The sequence below is a fragment of the Narcine bancroftii genome, chromosome 3 (genome assembly GCF_036971445.1).
Source record: "Narcine bancroftii isolate sNarBan1 chromosome 3, sNarBan1.hap1, whole genome shotgun sequence".
Lineage (NCBI taxonomy): Eukaryota > Metazoa > Chordata > Chondrichthyes > Torpediniformes > Narcinidae > Narcine > Narcine bancroftii.
Genome location: NC_091471.1, coordinates 124,458,433 through 124,470,477, shown reverse-complemented (window position 1 = coordinate 124,470,477; position 12,045 = coordinate 124,458,433). Strand labels below are relative to the sequence as shown.

Sequence of the window (12,045 nt, the reverse complement as noted above, 5' to 3'; positions counted from 1 at the left end):
AACTGGCAGAGCTTTATTGTTGCTTAGCTTTGGGCAAATCTACTGAAGCTGTGCCAGAGGTTCTATTATTGCCAGCTTTTGGGTGGTGCTGAGCACTGAGGAGGAATCTGAGTATGCTTTAAAGGCAGGTATCTTCAGAGCACACTGATAAGGCCAATGCTGTTCCATGGACAAAATCACTGCCAAGCTCTGGTGTAAATTCAACAACGGCAATGATGGGCAAGGGGAAAGTGCTCAATGTAGTCAAAACACAAAAATGTAGGCATTTTGGGAGATTTTGCCCATCTCTACCCTGATGTTACTTAACTACTAACTGTACAACAATTAAACTTTCCTCTAACTATTTATAAATATTTTCACTTTTTAAAAGAATATTTTAAAATTACATTGGAATTGTTTATAATGCTTCATCAAGACTAGGTTAAATAAAAGAAAATGTAATAATTCTTCTTAACAGGAAATTAATGTCTCCGGTCTTAAAGAGGAAGCATTAAGGATTAACTTTTTAAATTTCATATAGTGGGGGCAAAATAAAATCCTTGGGGAGCATCAAACATTAATTGCCAACCAGTATTGCATTTTGTTATGTTAATTTTTGTTATTCCTAAATCTCAAATCTTTGTCATGGGCAATATTCAAATGCCATCTTTCTGTATTCATATTCCAGGTACTTCAACTTTCTGTCCCCCTGCCTCCGGCCTACTGGATGTTTCCCCCAGCCTCTCTTTCAATCCTGTGCAGGTATCTTTGGTTCCTGCCCTGGGTTTTAATTTTTGATTCATAAAGCCCTCATCTTTCCACCAACTTTTTTATCTATGCTTTTGGTCACTCTTGGCATCTTCAATTTTTTTTTTTGTCTATGACAAATATCTGTAAAATGCCAAGGAAGATTTTTCAACATTAAATTGGACCATATAATGTATGTTTTCACTGTGAATCTGATCATATTCTGAAGCTTTTGATGAATCAGTGCAAAATACCTTGTTTAGCTCTGGCAGAACATGGTCATCAGACATTCTCAACATTGCTGAAAAACAAAATAAAGGATTAGCATTGATATGTATAGCTGTTTTATCTTCTTTTCATTAAAATAGAAACATTCATCACAGAAAATAAAAGCAGAAAATGCTGGAAACATCCTACAGGTCAGATAGCATCTGATGAAAGGAAAAGAGTGACAATTTCAAGTCAGACTCATCAACAGAACAGTTTCAAGCAGCCTTCTGTTTTTATTTCAGATTGCCAGTTTTTTTATTTTTATATGAAAAATAATGCATAATCTTGAAACAAGCAGTTTATCAAACTGTTGATAACTAGTTGCATGAAAAAATAAAACTATCAGAGAAGTTATTAATGTAAAAAAAATTGAAGGGAGCACAGAAAATGATATTTTTTTAACTGAAGTACATATTTTAAAAATATTTAAGCGATATGGAAAACAATCTGTATTCTTGCATTAAATTTTCTGGTCTCATTGGAAAAGTGGTCCTCCTGAGGAACTCAGTGCGTAGAGGTGAATTCCAAAAGTGAGTTGTGAGTAACAGCACTTGACAACAAGACACGATTAAATCAATATCCCACCAAGCAGATACAGCAAACAGAGATAATTAAATAGGGGCATCAGAAAACACTTTAGTGCTTGCATAATTTTGAATCATAAGGCAATGTGGTGTTGCAAGGAAAATTAAGTCTTGGCAATAAAGATGCTTCTCCCCACTTCAACAATAATTTAAAAGAAAGACTGAAGGAATCTACAAATTTCAATTTCTTCATTTATCTATCATTAGTTGTTGATTGTTAATTTCCTTGGAAACTAACTAATTGATAGTTGGTTGACTTGAGGTTGCTGTGGCAGACAAGTGAAGGAAAATCCCAAGGACTTCTACAGATAAATTGCAAAAGGATAGCAATGGACAAAATTAGTGTTCTTGAAGATCAGAGTGGTCATCTGTGCATAATGCCAAAAAAGGTGGGGGAGATCTTAAATGGAATTCTTGTGTCTGTATTTACTCAGGACATGGACAGTAAATCTAGAGAAGTGAGGCAAAACAACAGCAAAGCCATGGGCCTTATAAATATTAAGAGGAGGAGGTGCTTGCTGTCATGAGGCAAATAAAGGTGGATAAAATCCCATGGGCCTCACAAAATATTTCCTCAGATTTTGAATGGGAGGCTTGTGCAGAAATTGCAGTGTCCCGAGCAGAGGTATTTAAAATATCCTTTGCCATAAGCGAGATGGCAAAGGATTAGAAGATAGCAAATTCTAATTCTAAGACTGTCCCCTCTTGTCCTGGATTCACCCACCAAAGGAAACGTCTTATTCACATCTACTCTGTCCAATTCTTTCAGTATTCAAAATGTTTCCATGAGATCCCCTCTCCTTCTTTTATGCTCCAATGAATACAGTCGAAGAGCTGCTAAATGTTCCTCATTTGTTAGCCCTTGCATGCCAGGAATCATCCTGGTAAATCTTCTCTGCATTCTCTCCAATGTCATTATATCCCTTCTAGAGGCCTAAAACAGCACACAGTACTCCCAATAAGATCTCACCAGTCCCCCATAAAGTCTCATCAACACCTCTTTACTCTTATACACTATTCCTCTTGAAATGAATGCCAACAGAGCATTTGCTTTCTTTACTGCCAATCCAACCTGGTGGTTAACCTTTAGGTTATCCTGTCCGAGGATCCTAAAGTCCCTTTGCACTTAAGAATTTTGAATTTTCTCCCCATCCAAATAATCATCTGCCAGTTTATTTCCTCTTCCAAAATGTAGAACTGTAGATTTCTCAACATTGTCTCTCATCTGCCATTTCTTTGCCCACTCTCCTAAGATGTCCAAGTCTCTCTGCAACCTTTCGGTTTCTTCAACATTTCATACCCCACCACCTCTTCTTCTCTTTCTCTTTGACTTGGCTTCGCAGACGAAGATTTATGGAGGGGTAAATGTCCACGTCAGCTGCAGGCTCGTTTGTGGCTGACAAGTCCGATGCGGGACAGGCAGACACGGTTGCAGGGGAAAATTTGTTGGTTGGGGTTGGGTGTTGGGTTTTTCCCTCCTTTGTCTTTCGTCAGTGAGGTGGGCTCTGCAGTCTTCTTCAAAGAAGGTTGCTGCCCGCTGAACTGTGAGGCGCCAAGATGCACGGTTTGAGGCGATATCAGCCCACTGGTGGTGGTCAATGTGGCAGGCACCAAGAGATTTCTTTAGGCAGTCCTTGTACCTCTTCTTTGGTGCACCTCTGTCACGGTGGCCAGTGGAGAGCTCGCCATATAACACGATCTTGGGAAGGCGATGGTCCTCCATTCTGGAGACGTGACCTACCCAGCGCAGTTGGATCTTCAGCAGCGTGGATTCGATGCTGTCGGCCTCTGCCATCACGAGTACTTCGATGTTAGGGATGAAGTCGCTCCAATGCATGTTGAAGATAGAGCGGAGACAACGCTGGTGGAAGCATTCTAGGAGCCGTAGGTGATGCCGGTAGAGGACCCATGATTCGGAGCCGAACAGGAGTGTGGGTATGACAACGGCTCTATATACGTTAATCTTTGTGAGGTTTTTCAGTTGGTTGTTTTTCGAGACTCTTTTGTGTAGTCTTCCAAAGGCGCTATTTGCCTTGGCGAGTCTGTTGTCTATCTCGTTTTCGATCCTTGCATCCGATGAAATAGTGCAGCCGAGATAGGTAAACTGGTTGACCGTTTTGAGTATTATGTGCCCGACGGAGACGTGGGGGGGCTGGTAGTCATGGTGGGGACTCCACCACCTATCTTGGTGTTACCTGCAAACTTAGCCACAAAACCATCCAGTCCATAATCTAAATCATCAATATACATTGTAAAAAGAAGCGGCCCCAACATCGACGTCTGCAGAACACCATTAGTAAATGGCAAACAACCTGAACAGGATCCCTTTATTCCCACCCTTTGCTTTCTGCCTATCAGCCAATGTTCCACCCAATCCAATATCTTTCCTGTAATTTCATGGGCTCTCATCTTATTAAGATGCCTCTTATGCAGTACCTTATCGAAGGCCTTTTGAAAATCCAAATACACCACACCCACAGCCTCTACCTTGTCCACTCTACTTGAGATTTACTCAAAAAATTCCAATAGATTGGTCGGGCAGGATTCTTCCTTCATGAAACCATGCTGGCTTGGACCTATCACGTCATGCACCTTGAGGTACTTCATAACCTCATCCTTGAGGATAGATTCCAATAACTCTCAAACTACTGATGTCATACTAATAGACCTATAATTTCCTTTTTTCTGCCACCGTCCTTTCTTAAACAGCAGACCTTCCACTCCTCCTGAACCAAGCCAGAGTCTATTGATTTCTGGAAAATCAATTCCAATGCCTCCACAATCTCCAAAGCCACCTCCTTCAGAACCCATGTGTGCACTTCATAAGGTCCGGGAGACTTATCTATCTTTAGTCCATTCATCTTACTAAGCACCATCTATCTAGTAATCCTGACTGTACTTAATTCTATTCCCTGAGACCTCTGACTTACAGGTATATTACTATTGTCTTCCTTTATTCCTGGTAAATAATATGCACATCAATTATTGGTACTTCAAACCACTTCCCCAACTGTGGCAAATATTTGCCTATTATTCTACATGATTCATGTTTCTAATGGCATGCAGATAATATCCTTTTATTTGATTAATGATAATTCAAATCCTTTTTTCCAGATTAATGATAGCTGAATGGATATTTAAAATACTGGAAGAACTTAGAAAAAACAAACAGGTTATGAAGATATAAAGGGCTCATGCCTCAACAGTCCTTCCAAGGGAAATAACATTTCACTTGTGAATCTTTAGGGGTCATTCTACTATATTCGGTGCTCCCGTTGTGGTCTCCTCTACATCAGAGAGACTGGAATGCAGACTGGGAGATCATTTTATTGAGCATCTCAGCTCTGTCCTCTGAAATAGCATGGATCTCCCAGTAGTCACCCATTTCAATTCTCCATCCCATTCCCTTGCTGACATGTCTGCCCATGGTTTCATGCTCTACCAGACTGAGACTACCCACAAATTTGAGAAACAACATCTCATCTTCCAACTGCGCACCCTCCAACTGGATGACATTAATATCGACTTCTCCGGCTTTCGTTAAACCGCCGCACCCTCACTTCTTCCTCTAGCTCTCTCTCTCTCCCTTTTTCCTTTGCAATGATAAAATGATAAAATTCTTATCTCACCTTTATCATATTCAGTTAATACCTTTGGTCTGGATTCCTCCCCCAGCCAGTATTGTCTGAATTCTGAGACTTTCTGAGATTTCCTGCTTTTGGCTCATTCTGTTTATTATTTGAAGATGGGCTCAGGCCCGAAACATCAGCAATATATCTTTGCTTTTTATGGACATTGAAAAGTCTGAGTTCCTCCAGCATTTCAGTGTGTTTTTACTAAAAATCACAGCATATGCAGACTTTTGTGTTTCACTCAGCTCATGCTTCAAGCCAATAAACAGCTATTGGAAAGTTCTGAAAAAAGTCATCACCTAAGACCAAACTGGGTCTCTCTCCATAGATGGAAAATTACATTCTGAAATATTTCCAGGCCTTTGCTTTATTTCATGTTTATAGTATTGCACTGTGAATGTTTAAACAGACAATGGAATTGCACAAAATCAGTCTTAAATGTAAGACTATAACTAACTCTGAAAATTTGTATCTTTACATTCAGAATTAAACAGGTCTTTATCTGTATAGATCTCTTGAAATAATCCTCATAACACAAATTCTATGCTTGACTTGTTCCAACATTTTATTAATAATGGTTAAATAGGTTTTTCTAATAATCACATTTCATTCCATCTTGTTAATTGGTCCCAAGACTACCTTCCAGAAATAAAACAAAATTACACTATTTCGTTAAATAGAATGAGTTTATCTTCACCTGCATACAGCCATCGGAAAAATGCCTTGAAGCTTTTCATACTACTGTCTATAACCCTGAAATAGAACATGGCATAGTATCAATTTCTTCTTAAAAACTGTATTCAAGTCAAAATTAATGCTTTCACTGGTGTAACACAACTCAGCATGAGCAGTTGTAATGAAGGCACAGAGATTTAACATTTTTCAAAACCACTATTAAATATCAGATGGTATTTTAGTGGGTAGATGGACATTTGCATGTAATTATTAAACAATAAGTACATTCAGGTAAAATCTCAAATTATTTTATCAATTGTTTATATCTGTTTGTAATGGAGCAAGGGCCAGCTCAGTGAAACATTATGAAGCATTCACTCTGGTTTCATTGAGAATTAATTTAGTGGATGGAGTCTCCTAGTTAATGCTATTATCTGAAATGCATCCATCCATGGTCCATTTCTTCGCAAGCGAAAATGAACATGGTGCCTTGTAGCTTTTCCGCTTTAGGCACTGTGTGCTGGGGAAAGGACTTGGAGGCGAGTGCTTTCCCAGGACAAACACCTCCCTCTGGGTCCCACGCAACTGACAACCAGTGTGACGCGGAATTGCCCCACAATAGTCCATTTCAAAACCATGCTCGCTGGCCGTTGTCCTTACAGATCCTTCGCCCACCTAGTTTGCTGCTGCAGACCGCTTGGGAAACTGTTTTCAGCGCTCTGTCACAGCTCCCAGCCCTTGCTGCCAGACTGACGTGTGCTATTTGCCCATAGTTGGGGCCCTTTCCAGGTACTGACAGCTGGGCGAGCTGAGCCTGGGGATTTGAAGTCAGAGTTGCCTTCTCCTAGCCTGAAAACACCCTTTAAAAACTGTGTTTTGCATGCTATCCAGGCAAGTCAACTTATCCTCAAGAACAGGTAGTGCAAAATAATCAAAACTACAGAGTATAATGTAACAGATAAAAAAGTTCATTTGAATTTAGTGAGAGGACCATTCAATAGACTGATAACAGCAGAGAAGAAACTGTCCTTCAATCTACTGGCGAGTGTTTTCAAACTTCCATATCTTCAATCCAAAGGGAGCAGGAAAAAGCCAGCGGAACCGAGGTGTGATAGGTCTTTTAATACGTTGTCTGCTTTTCTGAGGCAGCGGGAAGTATAGAGTTTATAGATGGGAGGTTAGTTGGCTTGATAGACTGTGTTGCAATGACAACTCTATGTAATTTCTTGTAGACTTGGGCAAAGCAGTTCCTGATACATCTAAACATACTTTCTATGGTGCATTTATACAAATTGGTAAGAGATAATGGGGAATTGCTAAATTTCCTTAGGTTTCTTAGGAATTAGAGAAGGAAGCAAACAGTAAGGAATAAATAAGGTATTTAAGTATCAGTAAAGCAAGGAAGAGGAAATCAGAAGGGCTAAAAAAAAAAAGGCAGGAGGTTGCTCTAGCAGACAAAGTGAAGGAAAATCCTAAGGTTTCTACAGCAAAAGGATAGCAGGGGACAAAATCAGTCCTCTTGAAGATCAGAAAGGTCAAAAGTGATGGGGGTGATGCAAAATGGGATATTTGCACGTGTTTATTTGGGAGATAGACAGTCTATAGAAGAGAAGTAAAACAACATCAAGCTCATGAACCCTATACAGATAATAGAAGGAGGCACTAACTGTTAAGTGGATAAATCCTTCATTTAACTACTTCTAGACATTGGGTGAGGCTTGTCCAGAAATTGCTGGGGCCCTGTCAGAGGTGTCAGAGATTTGGACAAAAGCAAATGATATTCTGTTATTTAAGAAAGGCACTAAGAACAATCCTGGAAATTATAGGCCAGTGAGCCTGACATCAGTAGTGGATAAGTTGTAAGGCATCATAACAGACCAGATAAAAAAGTACTTGGATAGACAGGGAATGATTAGGGATACTCAACATTGCTTTGTGCATGCTGGTCATTTCTAACCAATCTTATAGAGAATTTTGAGGTTACCAATAAAGTTCATGAAGGAAAGGCGATAGATATTGTAAGGCTTATTATAAGGCTTTTGACAAGGTCCCATATCGTAGCTTGGTTGAGAAGGTTCTGTCACTTGGAATTCAGGATGAGGTAGTAAACATTATTAGACACTGGCTTTTGGGAGAAGACAAAGAGTGGTTGTAGATTGCTTCTCTGACTGAAGGTCTGTGACGAGTGGTGTGCCTCATGGATCAGTGTTTGGTCCAATGTTTCTTATCATCTATATCAACAATCTAAAAGATAACATAGTTTATTGGTTCTGCAAATTTGGGGGTATAGTGGACAGCAAGGAAGCCTTCAAAGGTTGTAGGGCCTGTTTCTGTGCTGTAGTGTTTTATGGTTCTGTGGCTGCTCCTTTCTGGCCATGGTGTCAATGTGGTTGGACCAGCACAAATTTTGAGGTGATATTTATACCTCAAAGCTTAAAGTTTTCTATCTCCATCTCAGCCCAGATGTTCATTTTCTGTTTTCCATAACTCGATGGAAAAATGAAACAGGCATTCCGTTAATGTTTTTCTTTGAAAATTCAATGGATTAGATTGTGTTGATACAGAAAAAATGATGCAGAAATGCCAACCCAGATCCCTAACCACCTCATCCTTACCTTTGCTGGATGTAAAGGGCCAATTGGTTTGACCCACTGGATCTCCAATGACGCCCCTAGATTATCAAGACCTCAAGTGAAATAGTGTTTAAGCCATGTCCCTGTCAACCTTCGACAGGTGATGCAAGGGATAAATATTAGGGTTGCGTCAAAAGACTTTCAATCTTTTCTGAACAATTTTCAATGTCTCTGATACTCGAAGATATTTATAACTGTGATGCTATCAGTATTAAATCAGATTGCATATTCAGATGAATGTTTTCTAAGTTGCTTTGATCAACTAGAATATTTATGACTCCAATGTCTTCTTTAAGAGTGCATTAAAACATGGAGTGGCATGAACGCACCACTGAAAAATTCTGATTATTTAGAGTGAAGATGTTGATGCCTTCTTTATGATAACCAAAGATAGCAGTCCTTATGATATACATGGATATCCTCTTGAGATATTTAACTTACAGGAAAAATATCTTTAAATACCTGTGCAAATTTGGTTGTCAGCAGCAAATGAATGTCTCACATTGTTTGTTGCAGAGCTTTTACCATGAAAACTTGAAGCAGTAGCCAAAAAAAATCCATTTTGGCACAGCACCCTCTACAGGTTGTAGAGGACTTTAAAGGACTTGTCAGATATCAACTGATCACAACAGCATTCTTGTCAGTTTATGTGAAATGATCAACGTGTTTATTACTATCAAGCAGACTACTAATGAAAAGTTACTTCTACAAAAATTGAATTTCATTCTTCAGAATGATTATTAGATACTTAGAGAAATTATAAACATTTTTTTTCCTTTTACTTTATGATTCTGTTAATCCCATCTTTCTTACATTTGTTTTATTTTATTTGTACATAACTTAAGAGTTGACTTACCTCTTTTGATTGACTGGTTCAGACTCTATATGCCTCATAAGTATTTTTCTGACTGGTTAAGCAGATGCATAGTTGCTTGGCTTATTCACTCAGTAAAGGGTGCTATGCTAAAATAGATTTTTCTAATTATTTCTCGTTCCTCTGTAAAAGTCTGCACGACAGCTAGAGATGCTCATTTCCTGCTGAGTACAGTTAATTATTCAAAGGCATCTTATGTGTCCATTAAACTCCTCAAAGATATACCCATCTATATCATAAGGAACTACCTTTAGGCGTGATAGAAAATGAATCAACATATTCACTCGAAATATCAGAATTTCACAATGGTACATTGGGGCAATTTTTAATAGGTCAGAGCTATTAAAGATCGACACACATAAGAGTATTAGAGTATTTAAGTACATTTCTCCGCAGAAGCATAATCCCTCAGTGTGCTATTTATTACATTCTGAACTACAGATTTCAAATTTGCGTAGCTATCATTGAAAAGGCAAACATTTTTCATTTATCATCAATAATTGTTATCACAGATAAAGCAATGAACTAAACAGATCCGTCTCAACACTTGGCCCCAGGAATGATCCCACCAGCCACATGCACCTTCTGTATCAACCATGTGTTCCATCGTACAGACGTCCTCCAATTTCCTGCCTTTCCACAAAGCAGACTGGGACTTGAGTGATGACCATACCTCAGTACAACACCCCTCTTGCACTCTACACTTTCCCCACTGCCAGAACTAGACTGCCGGAGTTCTTTGGCAGTGCAAACATTTTAATTTTTAAAAAATGTATCCGATATTCAGAAATATCTGAAAACAATTTAAAAGTAATAACAATGATAAAAAAAGTGGAGAGAGTGATAGGAGATTCTGTTGTGAGGAGAATAGACAAGAGATTCCATGAGGCTGATAAAGACATCCGGATGGTGTGTTGCCTCTCTGATTCCAGGGTGCATGATGTCTTCAATCAGGCACAGAACATTCTGAGGGGAGAAAGCAAATGGCCAGAAGTCTTGGTACATGTTGGTACCAATGACATAGAATCTCTTGGATCATTAGGATCTCTTTTGGGGAAGGTACGAGCTATAAAAAAAAGTATGCATTACATCTGAACCCAAGCAGGAACAATATTCTGTGGGCATGTTTAATACAGCTGTTAGGGAGGGTTTAAACAAATTTGGTAGGGGGATGGGAATCAGGTTGTGTGCAGCAAGGATGACAGGTGTACGATGTTGTGACAAAAGGATGGGAGTCATTGGGAGCTGATCGTCTAAGGATACATAGTCTACCAGAAGAATACGCAGGTAAGCAGAGGGGGCCTAGAAGGGATATAGGATAAGAAGAGGTAGAATCCTTTTGGGTTGAATTACAGAATGGTAAAGGTAAAAGAATACTAATGGCAGTTATATACAGGCCTGCAAATTGCAGCTGGGATGTGGGCTGCAAAACACAACTGGAATTAGAAAAGGCACATCAAAAGGACAGCATTACGATAATCATGGGGGATTTTAACATGAAAGTAGATTGGGGAAGTCGGGTCAGAGAGAGAGAGAGAGTTTGTGGAATGCCTACGGGATGGCTTTTTAGATTGACTTGTTGATGAACCCACTAGGGAACCAACTGTTTTGGATTGGGGACTATGCAATGAACCAGAGGTAATTAGAGATCTTAAGGTAAATTTGATTGAGTTCACTGAAATTTGAGAAGTACAGGCTAAAGTCCGATGTGTTGGTATTTCAGGGAGAAAAGGAAATTACAGTCGCATGAGAGAGGATCTGGTCAAAGTCGACTGGAAAAGCACACTAATGGGGAAGAGAGCAGATCAGCAAAGGTTGGAGTTTCTGCGAGAAATGAGGAAAGAGCAGGACAGGAACACACCAAAAAGAAAGAAATTTGTGAATGGAAAAATGACAGAGTTGTGGCTGACAAGTTAAAGCCAAAGTAAAAGCAAGAGAGGAAGAAAGGGCATACAAGGAAGCAAAAAATTAATGGGAAGATAGAGCACTGGGAAGCTTTGTGAAAAAAAAGTGGCATGGTTAGCGGGACCTGGGTTCAAATCCCATACTGTTTGTAAGGAGTTTGTACGTTCTCCCTGTGTCTGCATGGGTTTTCCCCAGAGGATCCGGTTTCCTCCCACCGTTCAAAAAAATAAGAGAACACAATTAAGACAGTGATTAGAAAGGAAAAGATGAACTATGAAAGGAGGTCAGCAAATAATATCAAACTAAAATTTTTTTTAAATAATAAAGAATAAAAGAGTGATCATTCTGGATATAGGACTGATAGAAAATGCCACTGGAGAAATTGTAATGGGACTCAAGGAGATGGCAGAGGAACTGAATGAATATTTTGGATAGGTCTTCACTGTGAAAGACATTAGTAGCATACTGGACTCTCATAGGTCTCTGGTAAGACAAGTGAGTGCAGTCAAGATCACAAGAAGGAAGGTACTTGGGAAGCTAAATGGTCTAAGGTAGATAGGTCTCCCAGACCAGATGGAATGCACAATCGGCTTCTGAAGGAAATGGCTGCCAAGAATGTGAAGGCAGTGGAAAATGATCTTCCAGGAATTAATGGAGTCTGGTATGGTTCTGGTTTATTCTGTTTCATAAGGAAGCAGGCAGCAGAGAGAAAATTATAGACCAATAGCCTGACTTCAGTGGTTGGG

The 12,045-nt window shown here is 39.4% G+C and overlaps 1 protein-coding gene across 1 annotated transcript in view; it reads right to left on the bottom strand.

The window, feature by feature from the left end:
- anapc4 (anaphase promoting complex subunit 4) overlaps positions 1-12,045 on the bottom strand; it is a 121,565-nt gene that overhangs the window by 33,100 nt on the left and 76,420 nt on the right. The window contains exons 17-18 of the mRNA XM_069925028.1: positions 5,910-5,965; positions 981-1,027 (exon numbers count right to left, since the gene is read on the bottom strand). Of these exons, the coding sequence (XP_069781129.1) occupies positions 981-1,027; positions 5,910-5,965 (103 nt within the window). The remainder of the gene's footprint in view (positions 1-980; positions 1,028-5,909; positions 5,966-12,045) is intronic.